General features: G+C 40.0%; 1 protein-coding gene across 1 annotated transcript in view; it reads right to left on the bottom strand.

Moving 5' to 3' along the window:
• LOC138248710 (E3 ubiquitin-protein ligase TTC3-like) overlaps window positions 1–18580 on the bottom strand; it is a 1210547-nt gene that overhangs the window by 1180560 nt on the left and 11407 nt on the right. The window contains exons 2-3 of the mRNA XM_069202542.1: window positions 18001–18088; window positions 1317–1362 (exon numbers count right to left, since the gene is read on the bottom strand). Of these exons, the coding sequence (XP_069058643.1) occupies window positions 1317–1362; window positions 18001–18078 (124 nt within the window). The 5' untranslated portion in view covers window positions 18079–18088. The remainder of the gene's footprint in view (window positions 1–1316; window positions 1363–18000; window positions 18089–18580) is intronic.

Raw genomic sequence — 18580 nt, 5'->3', positions numbered from 1 at the left:
TTCTGTCCTCACTATGAGCAAAATTCGGTCTGGGGCATTCCTCAGACCTCGAGATCCCTAGCTGACTGGGTAAAGTCACACCCTAGTTGGGATATTTTATTGTTACAAAAACAATAAACATTCACTCACGTCCTACCTGATTGAGGAACAACATGTGGGTACCCTAAACTTTACTTTGGTGGTAACAAGCTTCTGGTCTGGAGCTAGGGCGAGGTCTTTTGTAGTCACACAGTCATCAAAAGGTACATTGCTTGTATGGAACCTACGTATCACTACTTCCAGCTACCTTTGAAAAGACTCAATAACAAATTGTAGGGTCGACTGCCTGTCTTTTAGCAGATCTGGGGCAGTTTCCCAGAACCATCAATGCCGACTGCTTGTGTTTGTATACTTTTCTATGTTGATCTCACCTTTTCCAGGTTTGATATTCCTTTTATGTACTGATGTTAGGTACAGCAGTTCGGTTTCATTTACTAGGCAGCAAATTAATTACCAGGGCTCAGAGTTTTTGTCCTGGACTAACAGCCCCAGTTTCAGGAAAGTTGCACTGTTCTCTTATATAAAGTTCTAAATGCCAAAACTATGCAAGTTTGAGGATTTTTAGATTTACCAGTTGAACTGGAATGCCCATAATCACTCTAGTCACTAAACTGTTCCTTTCCCCCATTTTACCAATCCAAATACCTTCCTCAAAGCACAGCATCAGGTATGTCTTTGTATACTACCAAACAAAGTCCATCAGACACAGTATGCAGCATTTTGGGTTACAATGTTCTATGCTCTTGAATTACAGATTGATCTATAATTTTATATGGCTTTTTCTTCTACAGAATTTTCAATCACAAAATTGTTTAAAGAAGAAAAAGATGAAGCATTTATTATAAATTGTAACACTGGAAAATTCAATACACAATTGAAAACAACTGAAAGGAGATATCTAGAATTACTGCTTAAGCCTGCTGATGTTATCCTCATACCAGTGAACTAAACTGCAGATTCTGCCTCTTCTGTGAATATGTGCAGTATTTTAGGGGAATGGAAGAGGCCAACACTTGCTGTCACTGTGATTAGGTTCTAACGGGAGATGCAATTGTGAGAATGGACATACATCCACAGTCCTCGTCTCTCCCAATGCCATGCCAAACCTTTCACCCCCCGTTTCTTAGATCCAGTATAAGCATGTGTGGAACAGTTCAGTAAAGGCAGATGAAAGCACAGGGACTGTGCAGAGCTCATTTTCTCTGGAGCCCACTGTCACAAGTTAAATATATGTATAAAGACAAACACTTGCTTATTGTAGAAGATAAATTACTTACTAGTATTGTCGTCATAGAGGGCAATTTTAAAAGATTTACTGTGCCCCTGAAAAACAGAAAACAATGATTTGTCAACAAAAGTTGTCTTTACAGCAAATGCAGATGTGTTTGGTCATGCCTTTAAAAATGATTTCCCCAGTTTTTTCCAAGGCCCTTCTAATACATTCCAGCAATCAAACATAATTTTCAGTTCTTATTAACTACATATCATTGCCAGCCCCCGACAATTACCCAATGTTAAGTGCATTGTTAGTCAAACATCATTGCATGTTTGCAGTGATAATTCTCCTGTTACCTGCAAGATTTTATTGCACAATTAAAATAAATGCAACATCACATAATGTATAGTAGCGGTACAAATATTTAAAAAAGACCACTTGCTATCAAACCACCTTCTAATGTCATTCTAAAGAACGTTTTCATGCTGCATAGCCTGGGTCCCCTTTTCCTGCCAGTTCTTGTTTTTAATTCTACAGGTAAAAATTTTACAAAGTAGCAGATCAATTGTTTTGTCTTTCGTCTCGAAGCTAATCAATATAGCTGGTCTGAATGAACAAATGCACCTCTCCTGTAATAGATGGTGCAATAGGGCCACCCGGATACTTATCAGTTTTTTGCAAATGCTTTTAACTAAGGCGGATTATGGTCAAGTGAAGAAAGTTTTCTGAATCTGTATTTCACTGATTTTTGTTTTAAATAGATTGAGAAGCCTGTTTCAAGTATGGTTGCGGTGCAAGTTTTTTGTAACTCTGAATTACCATCCAAGCGTGGTAGCGTTCAGAGAAGGTGAGCTTATCTGCAATCAAGGACTGGGACGCCAAAAGCTGGTTCACTGATTTCTTAAAAACAGAATAGGTACACTTTCTGGTTGAGGTAGCTTCTTGAGTGTGAATTTAGGGATGTATTGGTTATTTCTTGCCACAGATAATGATTTGGGTATTTCTCTGTCGTAATATGCTTTCACAAATGCAAAACAGTCAATAGCCAGACAGTGCGCAAGGCCAAACTCCATTCTTATCTGTGCTGGTGATTAATTTCTGAGGAGGAATATTTCTGTATATTTTTGTAACTATTCGGTTTAGAATTTTGGTGTCAATTGCACAGAGTATCATGCTGATAAGACTTTGGCGGACATAGCTTTTAGCACTGGAAGAAGTAACAGACCATTCAGACATCTGAACCGGTTTTCAAAACCTGCCATTAGGGCTAATCCTTTCTTTCTAAGTGGGTTCAGATGTGCTGTGAACAATACTGTTGCCATACAGAATCCCTAGATACTTATATTCCATCACGGTTTCCAATCTGAGTTCTGTCCAAATCCCACCTGGCTATGATTTTTCATCTACTGCCTTGGTCTTGGCCAGATTTAGTTCCAATCCGTTTCCATGAGTATATAGTACTAGAGTGTCCATCTGTCTTTGAAGGCCAACTTTAGTTTTGCTTGTTAAAATCAGGTCGTTGGCATAAAGGAGGCTGGATAGACGGAGTACTGCCAGTTTCGGGGCATGGGAGTTGATGAGATTCTATTGTGTCATTAGATTGGCTAGATAAAGATTGGACAGATCTGGTGCAAGCACACATGCTTGTTTTAAATCTAGGTGTGTCAATTTACCTTGAAAAGCATGCACCATTTCCAACTTTTATCCTTATCCAACTGTTAGTGTACAACAGTTGAATCAGTTTTAATAGCAGTGGCAGTATTTTCCAATTGCCTATAGTTTCTCACGTTTTGCACTGTTAAATGCAGATATAAAGTCCAAGAAACAGAGATAAAAGGTTGTGTGATTCCTTAACTGTTGATCCATGAACAGGAAAAGTGTGAAGATGTTCGGAAAGGTACCTACCCCTCAGTTGAAACCTGGGTGGGTTAGTGGAATTATTTCATTGTCATTTGCCAAATGTGACAGATCTTCTAGCAAAACGGATTTAACTAAATCGTCAAGCAGTTTTCTGGTAGCTACCTATCTACTCCTTTGTATATCAGATTAATCACCAAACCTTTCCAGGAGTTGGTTATTACTTATTTTGTTTTGGAGGTCAGACTTATAGACTTTGGACAACTGTGCTGCCCAAAACTTTGTATTTATTTTGCAGATTATTTTGAGGAATACCATAAGGACCAGGTGCACCATCTCGACGGCCTCCCTTAATCATTTTTATGATCCTGTTATCAAAACTGGGAAGTGTACATGCTGCCTCATTCTGCTTCTGCTCTGAATCTCGCAACATGAATGCATTTGTGCCTGATGTTCCTGTATTGACTGCCTTGCTCTCCCATCGTTTCCGAGACCTTGAGTAGGTTCTTTGGTGCTGAAGCATAATCCAAAGAAGTTTAGTCACTTGTCCTCCAGAATATTGGAGTGATTTATGCTATGGGGCTACTGGCTTATGCTGTTATTTGCTAGAAATTTCTGGAGTTTGCATTTTTACCAGCATGCAGTAGCTTTACCCAGAAGATATCCTCATTCTGCTTCTTTTCCATCCAGGTTAATTTCCTGTAATTCAATCTTTGATCCTAGAAAGAATTCCTTAATTCCCAATTTTAAAAGGTTTTGCAGATCATTTCTATGCCCTATTTACTTCTTTTTTTACGTAAATGTTCCTACTCTGCTTTGAACTTTGATTAATTCTGTGGACGGTACTTTAGCCTCTGTTGTTGGAATGGATTTACTGGTTGGCCACGTTAGTAGTTTCTTTAGGAATGTCTTCCAGGTCTCTAAGGGTTTATTTTCATTGTCCTGACACTCTTGTATAAACTTTTCTGCTGCTTCCTTTGATTGGGCGATGGTGTTCTCCATCCATACGTTGTTTGTAATCAACTGTTCAATTGCGGTGTCCAGGACATTTGTATTGGTCTATAGTAAAATCTCTAAGGATTATGATTGCTTTCACATCTTTGCTGAACTGAGAATGATGGAATAGACTACAGAATAGTGTACCTACTTATTTGTCAGTCTATTATTGAGGTTGTTGTTATGTTTAGTAGCCCCTGTTTTATATTCCAGTTTGGATCTATATAAAATTTATCAGGGCAAGAACTACTTTATCTACCGGGTTCCAATGCTCCATTGATAAAACCGAATTTCAGGATCTTCAAGGGGTCTGGCTGTACATTTGACTTTACTGGATGCACTTATATAGGTTGCAAGATCTCCCTTCAGGTGTCCTTTAATTTTTGTTTTAGAGGATACTACCCACATGTCACTGAAGGCATCATTTCAAATTACCAGAAAACACATCACTTCCATGTCTCACTAATCATTCCAAATTTTCAGCAAGGACACAACTGCCAGTTCTCAAAAAGCACATTATCATAGTTACTAGTTAGCACTAAGCACATACTTGTCATGTCACCCAGAGATCATCGGGGCAAGCAACGGATGTGCTGTGGGCAGGAAACACTACTTCAATGCTCTCCTCTAACCTCTTCTTCCTACAATAACCTGTAAAGTTGGAAGATGAGACGCAAGAGTGGAGGAAGCTTAGTATGACCTGGTAACATCCCCTTTAATACCTCACTCCCAATCTAGAAATCTGCATGCCAGGTGCTGAGGCAGAGAAGGGAGAGAACGTCTAAATCTGCCCTCGTCAGAAGTACATTTTCAACCTCTCTCATTATGAGAAAAGATTAGGTAAGAGCTGGTGAAAATCCTTAAAACATGTTGGTAGGTTTGCAGACTCAAAGGCATTCCAGCCTTGGAACTATTGTTTACTGCTTCCTCCAGCCCCAGTATGTAGCTCTGCGAAAAGGTGGCAAAATAAGGAGATAGATATATTGGGGGAAGAAATTGCAAGTATTCAAGCCCTACTATAGTAGTCGCCCTGGCATAATCAGAGAGGCAATTATCAGAGCTCTTACATAAGATTGTAGCCATAATTTGTTGCCACACTACTTGGCACCAAAGGGACAAGTAGATTTTTACCAGACAAGTAGATTTAAGAAGCAACCGTCCCATGGACAAGTACATATTTTACTAAATACCACACCCCTGAAAGCGCTCTTGTTTTGACAAACTCTAATGCAAATTTCTCTTGCTATATTTATTAGATTTTTGTCGTTTTGGTCTTGAATTACGTAGATAAATTGCCTCTAGTTTCATAAACCTGTGTGGAGTCCTTTTTGCTGCGTTTTAGTTGTTCTTGCTGTGTGGGTGTTGCAAAATATTTTACACATTGCCTTCCAAGTTAAGCCTGCCTGCTCGGTACTAAGCTCCAGAGGGTGAGCACAGGTTAATTTAGGTTGTATAGGACCGTGTTCTCTACTCGGACAGAGTACATACCTCTGCCCACTAGATACCTAATTTCTAACACCATGGATCTATGCTTCATAAGATCATTACAGATTCCTATTAACATTCTACCTTTTGCCTCTTCACAAAATTGCTCTCCTTTAGGTACCACCTGCCACATGTTATGCAGATAGTGCAGCATGGCAATGGAGGAATGTTGCTACTTAAGGTCTCGTCACCTCTATATCTGAGATCATCCTAATTTCTTTATGATTCAATTATTTTTCTTCCTTTCTTATCAAATTTTTTACCAATCTTGACCAACAAACACACTGTGTAATGTCATCCCCTTCCTTTTTCTGCATGAAACTGTGATGCTATGTGGATTTGACCATCAACTCCGTCTTGTGTGAGTGACTTCATTTTGTATCCTGCTGCAGTTGCAGGGCAGCACAGGTGTTTTTCCACACAGAAGTTGCTTTCCTCTTTACAAGTACATAGTTGGACAGTTTCTGGAACATGGTATGAGGGGTGCACATTTGATAAAGTTCACAAGGTTGAGATTGTTTTTTGCCAGAGAAATGTACAGCTCTGTTTCAGAACAAACATGGAGTCTGGCCAGCTCCTGTGAGGGTTTTCGACACAAAGTGCATCCCACATTACGTTCATAACAGAAGGGAAGGGGTCCTAGAATTTTCTCCTTGAGGTGTTTCAAGGTATAAAAGAAAGGAATACTTGGTGCTCAGACAGGAGCTCACCTGTGGAACGGACGCATTGCCCAGGATCTGCTCGTGATCTCAATCAAGACTCCTGCTTGACTGATCCGAGGGCTTCCCAGTAGTGCTGGCAAGGATGTTGACCTCAACTCAATAGGTGAAGTATTTTAAATCTTGATTTAGTTCATGTATACATGCTCTGTTGATGGATTGGAAATTTCTTCTTAAGTCTTGACTACTTGATGTATGCACTTATCTTTGTATATATTCACATATTCTGTTGCACTTGAGTTATATACTTATTTTCATATGGGTCTTTTACTTGATGTTTAAGAAGTGCCTTAATAAATTCATTATTTAGACTAAGTGCTGAATTATTTCAGCATAGTTTTCCCTTATTTCAAGAGAAAAGCAATACAGAAACCTACTCTAACAAAATTCTCTAAAGAGATGGCCATAAGGGCTTTATAACTCTGGCATGCACCTAAGTGATTACTCTATTTTGACCAGGTCTTCCCTTTTCTTATAATCTCCATAAAGATACACAAATTAGAATTAGAATCTTGTTGCCCTTGAGGAGTGCTTCGGTTCTCCAGAGTTGCTACTCTCCACGAGTACGCGGACGCTCTTGCTTCACCCATTTTTCAAACTTTGTTTATGCTATTATCTTGATTACTCATATTTCTACACTTGTTCCTTCTATTCCGCCACTGACCCTTTACTTCACTAACTCCACCTTCTGTTTTAATTTTCCACAAATTTTTCCTCTTCAATTTTTTTTTTTTTTTTTTAAGATTACACAGTTGGAGGCTTTATTCGTCAATTTTACCATCTGTTTTGTGGGGTCTCTACTTTTGTTTGGAAGGATTTTGATTTTCCTTTTCCACCTTATTCCTCCACAATTTCTATATGACCAATATTTATAATAAAACAAACACTCTCTTTTGTGAAACAAGCGGAGGACTGCTATTCCCATTCAAGACAACCATTTCAGATGGGATTGCAACCAGCCTCATCAATGAGGCCATACAACCATTTATTTCTTTTTACCTCTATTGCTATAGTCTGTAGTAGACTGGTTGGATTTTTTTTTTATTGCATCATTCTTCAGTAGCACTGCTCCCAGTACCCACGAAGAGTTCTCTGAATGAGTAGATTAACATCCAACACAGAAGAGTACGAGGTGGCGAAGGTGGCAGACAGTGGAGCGAATCTCCGTTTTCCGTCACATGGGGTCCATGTGCACGTTCACACCTTCCTCCCCTCCTTCCGCCTCTTTCAAACAACTCATATCACGCACATAAAAGCAATTTGAAGGATCAGCACTATTATTTATTCCACTTTTCCCATGCTTTGCCAGGCTAGCTAGAACATGATCGGACCAGGTGTCAAGTAAGATGAAGAAGAAAGTCTTGGCTCAGGTGACAATACCTCTGTGGGTACCAAACGTGTAATCTGAGAATGATCATGGTCAAGCAGTGAAGCAGTTTGGGAGAGTTTGTTAATCTCACTTGACACTTATATGTTAAATGGATCACCGGTCCACCCCGCCTTAAAGTGCATCTCTACAAATTGTTTTATTCATGTAGAAAGGGAGTGAATTGAGAGTGATGACCTCCTATTATCGCCCTGTTCTGAAATAGGAGAGCACTTTCCCTTATGTTTAGGCACTGGCCAAACAGATAATGTGGAAATCAAGGTTGAGTCGTCCAGTCCCACTGGGTGGGTTGGGTCAATTGACCCTTGTTTTTCTCCTTCCCTCTTTCATCTTGGACTACATTTTATTGTGGCACTAGTCTGTCTTGCCATTTTGTTATTTATTGCAGGCATCTTATCCGGTTGAGATTAAATATCAAAGTTTGTTTCCCAACAGACAGCTGCTTTTATCTCACCCCACTTCAACTGCCGACAATTTGCAGCTGAAGGAGGGATTTGCTTGCTAAACACCCTTCACTCGGGTTGCATTACAAAAATAAAAATAAAAATAAAAAAAGCCTTAAAATCATAAGGCATAGGTGGCTCTTTGCTGTCTTGAGGGACTTTATCAGCTCATTTTGGGCCAGATGTAGCAAGGCTTTCGCGCCTCGCCAACAGCGAAAATCACTGTTTGTAAGGCGCAAAAGCCACATCGCGAGTCGCTCAGACTCGCAATTTGCGAGTCGCAAAGCCAGAATTTCCTACATCTGGCCCTTAATGACTTCCCTAATCAACACTAGGGATCGATGGGTTGATAAACTGTAGGAGCACCACCCCAAGCAGGCTGCCTAAACACACCTACAGTTTATGGATCACTGTTTAACACCCACTGTAGGCTATAAACATTTAACACTTACCTCCTACCTCACTTTCCCCTGCCTCTGCGTCCACAACTAGGAGACTTTATAATATACGCCCCTCATCGAAATTCTAGCGCCACAATTTTCATCTCTTGTGCCTATGTATTATAAACATAGGGAGGCCCTTACTGGCCTTATTAGGGCAGTTTGTTGGCTCACTGGCCCCGTCACCCGCAAGACCCAGCGGCTCCCTCGTGGATTAAGCACAGGGTGGGGGACCACCCTACAAGGCTGGCATTGCTACTGGGTCATGTGGGCTAGGTTCAACTGAGCGCAGGATCGTCAACAACAAAGTACCTAAAGGTGCACTTCCACAGCACAATGCATTTTCCCCTGTAGTCTGGCTGCATGTTCGCTTCCTCGGAGATGGCAGGCACGAACATTACAGCAGTTGATGCGCGTCCAGCATGAATGAGGGAGGATGGTTTAGACTAAGAGCTAATAAAGAGCTATAATGTTATTTGTAGTTCAGTGACGGGCTTAAAACCAGTCTGAAATAATAGTAATGAATGTTTGCTCGCTTTTCAGCCTTCAACATCTCTTATGATTAATTAGAACAAAGATTTTTGCCTGTCCACTCAGGAGAGAAATTAGCCCGTAAATATAGAGAGCAGATCTTTTCTACAAGTCAAGGACCACCACGCTTGATACATTTTGAGAAATACATAATAGAGGTTGTGACCAAAATTTAGTTTACAGTAGTTCCAAAACATCATTAGGGACGCAAACCTTCCACGATCAATCAAAATCTTTTAAAATTACATGATCTGCAATATCTAAATTGAAATAAAATAAGGTTCTAACATACTCATGAATGGGAAGGTTGACATACGCACACAGATTATATATAATTATAGTCATAGGTAGGACCCTAGTTTCCATTGGAAAAGCATTTTTTTGACTTGGCTATATCTTTGGCATGTTAGACGAATCTTCACAAAAAAGTTTTGGAAGGATCCGTCAAGGGGGGCCCAAGAAAAAGGAGGGGGGGGGAGGGAAAATAAAAACAAATTGTTTTCCCATGTTAAATCCCATAGGGATTTTGAACACTACTACACCTTGAACTGCTGGGTGGAATTAACCCAAATTTGGCAGCGAGGTAGCTTTTGGTACAAAAAGAGGGCTTTTTATTATTCGGTTTAAATACATTCAGTAGTTTTTTTAAATATTAAAAGAAAACCACATTTGTATATTTAGAGGAGTGAAGGCTTTGTGAATCTTCTTGATCTTGTGCAGAGATTAGATTGGCTGCCAACATTTCAACCAAGAAAGTTTGGCAGCTATTTTGAGACGCAGCTTTAACATCCCTGTGACCAAAGGAAAGCGAATTAAAAAAAATAAATTTTAAAAAATAGAACTTCACTTAAAAAAACCAAAGGTTACAGGGACATTATAGTTGGGTTCACATTTTAAACATACATAGAATCCTATAGGAAATGTATTAATTTTAATGTATTTGTAAACTCAAACTGAAGGCATATTTGACAATAGACCATAACCTCCTTCATTGCCAACTACATCTATAAATACAACTCAAGAGATACAAAATTGTGCAGATACTCTACTTTGATTAACCCTGGTGTAATTCTGGAAGACACAATCAATCACTGGCATGGGAAGCTATCTTTCTCACAATAAAAGTACTTCTCTTAAACCAGCATCCCCTTCCATACCAAAACTGTCTGCAGCCAATTTTATAGAGGTAGTCTCCAAATAAAATGAATTATTTATTTATAGAATCAGAATGAAGTGTCATGGCACCAGAGAGAGATATCATTAACAAGCCAAAGCAAAACAGTATGTTTAGTTAGGACCGGTTGCAATCAGTCAGAACTCCGCTGTCCAGAGTGAAAAGGAAGGCCTCAAGTCACTTCCTAAACAATAAAAAATGTGTTTATGCATGCAAGAAATTTGTTGGAAGTTTCACTACTTTGATGTGATTGCTGCAATGGAGCAAGTGCCTAATCTTGTATCTTAAATTTTGGGAGGTGGAAAAGATGTTTAGATTTGGAATTCTAGGAAACAGGTCATGCAAACAAGTATTTCTAGTAGAAACGCTTTCCTCTTCTATATATTGTTTTGTGTATTGTTTTGTGATAGAGATACAAACTCTTTTGTACTGGTAACTAGTGCAGAGCTTGCAAAATCTGAGATACCTGTGTTTTACAACTTAACCCCAAATTCAGGGTCATAGCTGTATTATAAAGCAGCTCTAATCAACAATCAAGATTTTTCAGGAAAAGTACAACCGCTAACAAAATCCTCTATGTCAACAGTAATCACCCATCACATCAGAAACACAATATATTGCCAGATTAACTTCTTAGAGTGAGAAGAAACTGTAGTAAAGGAAGAATATCAGCACATCATCAATTTGGCAAGAGGATTTTACTAGAAAATGATAGATGCAACTTTTCTCAAAGTCAATAAAATGGACATGAATCTCGACATAACCATTCAGAGGAAAAACCACAGCAGTCCAGACCACCTATCTCATTATTTAACTAAGAACTCCTACTTATAGGCTCTTTTAGCTGCTTATGCTGTTCCATGTGTAACTATGCCAAAAATAAGAGTAAGACCCTTTGGGACAAGAACATGCTTAAAATTCAAAGCAAAGAAGTCTTGAACTGTTTAACCACATATGTGATTTACATTGTCCTCTGCAACAAAATGTATGTCAGAAGCATAAAAAAAGACAGTGAAAAATTGCATGCAAGAACATGCAAGAGCCACCCAATCACTCCACACTTAAATGAATTTCGTCCCAACAGGTTCATCAACTTGATATAAATGAAGCATATTCGTATACGACGATGTGAAAACAACGCCACACTTACCCTGTGGAATACCACATTCTAACACCGCCAGGATAGGTCTCAACAAACATAGTATTATTTATCCTCTTACTATACAGATTACACAATATCACACTTACAACTATGTATTAAGATCTAATAGCGAACCGGGATGAGAACTAAATATCAATGCCCTATATACCACACCTGCTCTTAATGATGTTAACACATTTCAGATGCTGCATGACTCGTTACTTTAACAAGCCGTTTTTGGATATAGCATCTGGATATTTCCAATATGGCACACTTTTCCTTCAAGTCTATCTGTCCTGACATTTCTATGATATTTTCAGAATAGTGCCTAATTTCCCATGTTTGCAACATTGCTTTGCTTCATCTCTCTTGGAAACTATAATTCCTTCACTAACTCATGAATGACGGGCGATTAAATCATATTGATACACACCATGTTGACAGAAACGGTGGTTTCATTATACGGTCATAAGCAGTGGTGGGGCGCAAGTTATAGTTAGCTTTGCTAACTGTAACTGGTCAATTTCTGTGTTTGTTTAGGTCAAAACGTTAATGTTGTCACCAACATATTCACCTAATTATAACCCCACTTTAACCTTTAGTGTTTTTTTCAGCGAGTATGAAAAAAGCCATGCACAGGGTTCTTATCAATTATGTCTTCTCTGATGTCATTAGGGATGTTATCAGTGCAGTTATTATTGAACATGCCATGATTCTGTACATGGTGAGGGCAAAATGTATAGTTTCTTTAGGGCATGAGTTATAGTTACAATTGGGACTGGTAAATTTCAGTGAGTCTGTTAATTTAAAACATTATGTTTTAACCTACATTTCCCCATCCCCAAATATCATGTCTCTTTAACCTTTGTTTTTTTTCCATTGAATTTCTGTTTTTCTTTAATAATGTAAAGAAAGGTGCCCATCGCCATGCCCCTACCTTGCCCCCTTTTATTTTGTTATTTTTAGAACTCAGGACCGAGTCCCATAGCACTACGACAACAGTTGCAACATTCCTTCAGATTGGGTGGTTGAGATCATGGATCCTCCCTGCCATGAAATATACATATACTTGTAGCCTTAGTTTCTCAAAACCTAGAGAATACCAAATCACAAAAAGCAAGCTTTCTGGCTAAAGATTTAGCTTTCTGTCAAATTTAGTGTGATTTCAGTCCGCCATTTTAGCTGTAGCTATGTCTCAAGCGCCTATAGAAAACTGCATAGGGAAAACACGTTTTGGGACCCACACTCCTTTTGCTTAACCCCCGATTGACATATTCCCCTGAAACATTCCAGGAAGAAGCTAAGGTGAAAAAAACCTTTTGGAAAGCTTTGTGATTTGGAGAATTTGTCAACCTGCACCAAGTTTATTAGCAGCTTAAAAATAAAATGGGTGGAAACATGGTTCTAATAAACATATTGTGAGGAACTGGGATGTATTATATGGTGTGGTTGTGCACCTCACTTTTTAATACACTTACCAGCCCCTTGGGGACTCTGTTCAACCCTAAGTAGCTGTGTGCAGCAAGGCTTACACAAACAAGTGAATGTAAAGCATTTACACAGCATCAAAACCATTTAAGAAGAAATAGACAAGACACCAAAGAAATCCAACACCAATTTATAGAAACAGACTGTATTTGTATGTATTTCTAGGCACAACAATGACAAAGATCCACCGGAGGGTTCTGGAGATACAGTATTTACAAGCTATGGTAAACTGGATTATTTCACTCAACCGCAAACAAGGACTGGAAAAATTAATTAATCTGACAAAAAGGTTGGCTATCTGGAATGCAGTCACTTATGAGTCACTTTAGGTGACCAACTCCAGTAAGGAGCCAGTCAAAGTGGACCAGCAAGGTCCTCAGAGACTATCACTTCATTAGGTGAAGTAGTCCTCAGTCAGTTCCAGGCACTTTAATCCATTGCAGGGCTTTCCTATGGAAGTGGTCCTTATGCAAGGGATGAAGGATGCTGAAGCTCCTCGAAGAATGTTGCAGTTGCAATAAGGTTGATGGGGGTCTTGCTGCGAATAAGCCTCAGTCCACAAAGAGGGTGAGGCGGTCCTGGTCATAGGTTCAATGTCTTTTGAATTCCTACTGGTGCTGGCAGAAGTCCAGTTGCCACTGGACTACTGGTCACCTGGCATTGGGGTCACGGGCCAATCCTCTCTGGGTCAATAACTCATCCTCTGGGGGTCACAGCTGCACCTCGACTACATATCCAACCCACTGTGAGGCAGCCAACCCTACGTTGCACATAGCCATTAGCCCTGCGCAGCGGGCAGGTGGGGGGGGTTGGCCATAGGGTGTTGCCTGCAGATAGGCCCCGAGTCCAACACCCCACAGGCAGGCAAACTCACACTTTGCATGGTGTTCAGCCGTGTGCAGCAGGGGATGGCCACAGGGCCTGGCCAAAGGTGTAGAATACGCTTTCAGGCAGCAGCTACCCCATCCCTTGGGATATTGTTTTCCAAAAAAGGGGGGAGGGGGGAGTGTGTGGTCCACCTCTCAGAGCCAGAAGGGGCCTTGGGGCTCCCCGGGAACAAACAATATTTCTAAATTGTAGGGCAGCATGTGGGCCACTCTCCTCAGTCAGAAGAGTACCAATGGACCTCATCCCTCTGGGCCAAACCATATACATTTAAGGGGCTGTGCACTGCACCCTTTCACAAGCAGTGTGTGACCCTGGGGACCCTATCCCCCAGGGCTTCTCTAAAATATGGGTGTGTGTCCCGGTTCCCACCGGGAGCACCCACCAAGCACCACAGTGGGGTCCAATGGAGGAGCCCCGGGACACCCGGGCCCCAGCCAGCTCCTCAAATACTGCAAGAGACGGCACTGCTCCTGTCCAGAGGGAGCAGCTGCTTATGCTTGCTTCCGCAGGCAGGAGGAGTATTTGTCCCCGCCCGGCAGGAGGAATATCTGTTTGAATCAGAAATCTGCTCCCAACCGATGGGAGCATTTTTAAATCTCCCACGGGGTGGTGCAAACATGCCTTCCCTGTCTGCGCTGCTGTAGGCAGGGAAGGCATGTTTGCTCCTGCTTGGCTGAAGATTTAAAAAATTTCCAGCCACGTAGAAGCAAACACATTTTTCCCTACATTCGTCAGTGCAGGCAGGGAAACAACTGTCTCATGGGTGGGCTCCCCAGGACAGAGTACTTGAGCCTGCCTCAGGCATGGGGTCCCCAAGGCCTTTTAAGGCTTGGGGAGCGGCCGCACAGCCCCGCCTCCCCTTTTAATTACACCACAGCCCCGTGGTTCGGATCCCGTGGCCTTTAGAAGCTTGGAGGAGGGGGGGGGGCACTGTCCACCTTGTCCTCGGAAAGGCTTGGGGCGGGGGGGGCACGCCCCCCCTTTCCCAAAAACAACAATTTGAAACCCCCCATCCCCAGGTTTATTTTTCTTTCAAAGGACACGCAGGAGTCAGCGCTTTTTTTTTTGTCGGACTGAGTACAGAATCCTAAAATGGCTGCTGCCACAACCTTGTTGAAGTGGTGGCAGACAATGAGATCTCTCCAAGGTATCTGCTGGGTCTGCGGATCCTCTGCAGAGTGAAATATGTATTAATTGCTCAAAAACAGCACAACAGATTTACACCAAATCACAAAAAGTACTCTTTCTGGACCAAGATCTAGGTTTATGATACATTTGGTGTAAATCCATTCTACGGCTTGGGCTGTGTCTAAAGCTCCAATGGAAAAACAAGTATTTGTAATGCAATAGGTCTTGCATGTGCTTGAATTAGAGCTATTGACATTATAACTGTACTTTTCTTGCCATATAAATAATTGGTCAACCCCGACTCATAATTTAATCTTTTCCGACCATATAATTCCAATGGCTCTGCATATAACTAAAGCAGTTCCATTTACCTTCTTCCTCTATCTGCAGCAAAAAATGAAATGTTGCCATTTAACATCTTAATTTAAATCTGCCATGCTAATTCCAATAGAATACCACTTATACCACTCCACCATCAGAGTTTCTGGCTGACTAACAATTCCCCTCCACCCCCCCCAAAAAAAAGACACAGATCCACAGAGGAGAAATAAACTAGAAGGGTCACCCAAACATATCAAGAGTGTTCAAACAGTAGTAGTGTAATAAGGATGTTAAATTGGCCTGAACTATGGTCATAATTGTAATATGGGGAGAGTATTAAAACATATACAGTTATCATAGAAACCTTTATCAGAAATAAACTGTTGGCATTAGACTGTAATGCTCAAAACAGTCCCTAGATGGCACCATAACAAAAATATAATTTGTAAGAAACATGGTTGTGTAACCATATTATTTGCCCCTAAAGGGGATAACACCATGGAAAAAAAAGGAGAAAATAATGCAGTGTAACCATATACTTAGCCCCTAGATGGCATTTTAGAGCTAGCAGGCCTACTGCAATGATATTACAAAAACGGCTTTTAAAAACAAACATCTCCCAACTGTAAAACAAATGTTGTAGCCATGAGAAAGCTTAAAAGACTCTGAACGGTGGGAGGAGTTATTATTTTTGGGTCCCCAATAACCTAGTGTGGGGACCGAGAGATTATGTAGTCAGAAAGAGCGTTTTGAAGGTGGTCCCACTGTCCTCGGACCACCACAGGCTGAGTTATGAGCAAAAATGTGTGTAAAAGTGATGTCCTGTAAAGCATTATGGGACAAGTTTCCATTCCACAAAAATATTAATATGTTGATATGACTGTAATGCTTAGAACAGCCCCTAGAGGACACCACAATGAATTAAAACAGCATTTGTAAGATACGTGGTCATGTAACTATATAGTTAGCCGCTAGAAGGCATAACCACACAAAAAATGGCAATTAATAATGCAGTCTAACCATATATTTAGCCCCCAGAGGGCGTAGTGTATTACATGTATTCAGGGTTAGCAGGCCTATAACAATAATATTACAAACAAGGCTCTTAAAACATAAGCAACTCCCAGCTGTAAAACAAAAGTTCCAGCCATGAGAGAGCTTAAATAGACACTGAATGGTGGGAAAGGTAATTATTTTGGGGACAGAAAGAGCACGTTGTGAGTGTTTTGGTGGTGGTCCCATTGTCCTAGGACCACCACAGGCTGAGTTATGAGCAAAAATGTTTTGTAAAAAGAATGCCCTGCAAAGCATTATGGGCTGAGTTTTCCAGAGTGCAGTGAATATTGTAGTATTGGCTCTCTGTGCTGGGAGAGCCGCTTTCACTTTGAGGATTTCTGTTTTATGTAAAGCATTCACCAATTTCAAGCGTTTTAAGGAGAAATCCATAAGAAATGACACTGATTAGGTAACTGTGAACAATGTGACCAGGGTTCCAATACCGTCAAGTGAGTTCACGCTATTGTACCTGTTCACGCTGTGAGCACCATGCAGCACACAGGGGAGTGACAAAAAAATAGTTTACCCATGCTGAAGTGCATTGGCAATCGTGCAAGAATCCATGTAACAGGGGCAGTCTGCAAGGCATTACAAAAACAGCCTCAAGGCAGGACAAACATAAATAATTTACCAATGACATCAAGTAATTTTTGAAAGGCAAGCCCAGGAACAAATTCAAGTGATGGGTGTTGTTTAAACCCACAATACTTACAACAGGTCAAAGCGCTTGCACGCTCGACCTAATGAATGGGGAAAATGTGTTTTAGGACCCCCTCTTTTTTTTTTTGCCCTTGCTTCGTGGAACATTCAACAACTTTCCAGCTAGGATGCGAGGTAAAAAAATAAAACAAAATAAAAATAAAAACAATCATGGAAAGTTGTGACACGTTTCAGTAAACCAAGTCTAAGATATAAGCAAACCAAAAATGCATTTCCTATGGAAACACAATACTTACTATAACTACGGTTTGATTTATTATTTAAATTTTGGTATACAGGGGAAACTCGTGAAACGTCATCTGTCAGGATAACTTGTTTTCTTAAATGTAACCATTTCATGCCAACTCCTGAGCCTCTCTTGAAATGCTAATTTCTCAAAAACTACTGAATGGATTTAGATCAAACTAACAAACATACAATCCTTGAGTAAGGTTCTAACTTTCACCCAAGTTTGGTGTAAAGCCAGACTTTTTTTTTCCTTTATCAAGAGCAAAACTTTCTACGGAAATTAAAATAGGAACTCACATCTCTGACATCCCCTTTCACTTTGCTCCTGTTAGATGGAAGAGCATGAAATATCCATGAAGAAGCCAAAGAAAAGGATCATTTGTTTTTTAATGATTCACACAGATTTGTCAAACAGCACCAAAGTTATTAAGAAAACAATATGCCTTTGCTATGGGAACTCTGACGTAACCATATCTACACTGGTGCAATAACAACCAAAATTGTATGAATTCTGCCAAATATAAATCCAAATCATGACACTGCATAGGGTAACAACATTTGTGAGTCAAATGGTTTTGCAAAAGATTTAGCATCATGGTAGGTTTGAAATACAACAAAAGACTATTCTTTGCAATATCCATAACCTTTTACCAAGTAGGAACATGTTTCCAAGTAGGGACACTCTAGTCAAAGGTAAACAAGTTTTAAAAAATTGGAACAACATAAAAGCATGAGTTGCTTACATAGATGCAGTAATTGGGTGTTTCCGTGAAAGAGACATTCTTCACAAATTCATTCGGATCAAACTTCAAATCTTCCATGATTAAGTACCTAAAAACATAAGATGGGTATTAGCCATGAGTCTGGGAAACAATCAGAATTTCCTCATTGACTTCTTTATGACGTTATCAGCTTCAGTAATATGTAAAAAACAGTTGCATAATGAACCTAAGAACCTACGTTTACAGAACATGCACATTTAGATGTTTAAGTTATTTTTTTAATTTAAATCATAAATACAATGAAAGCTACCAATGACAAACATAAAACTGACAATAGATGCCAATGGTCGCGTTTAACATTCTGAAAAGTAAAGGATAAACATTCAAATTTGCCAACTACATAAAAATGGCAAAAATGTACTGAAAAGAAAGAGAAGGGGAAGAGAGGGAAAAAAAGACAAAGGATACAAAAATAGAATGGAAGCATTTAATAAAATCGCATATAATGATACTAAATCAACAGTCTTCATAGTATTATTATAGAAGTATCATGACATTACAGAAAGAGACAAAATCAATGCAATATTAAGTAAGTATTTTA

The sequence above is a fragment of the Pleurodeles waltl genome, chromosome 8 (assembly GCF_031143425.1).
Source record: "Pleurodeles waltl isolate 20211129_DDA chromosome 8, aPleWal1.hap1.20221129, whole genome shotgun sequence".
Classification (NCBI taxonomy): Eukaryota; Metazoa; Chordata; class Amphibia; order Caudata; family Salamandridae; genus Pleurodeles; species Pleurodeles waltl.
The sequence above is the reverse complement of the archived record's forward strand: the minus strand, read 5'-3'. Positions and strand labels throughout refer to the sequence as shown.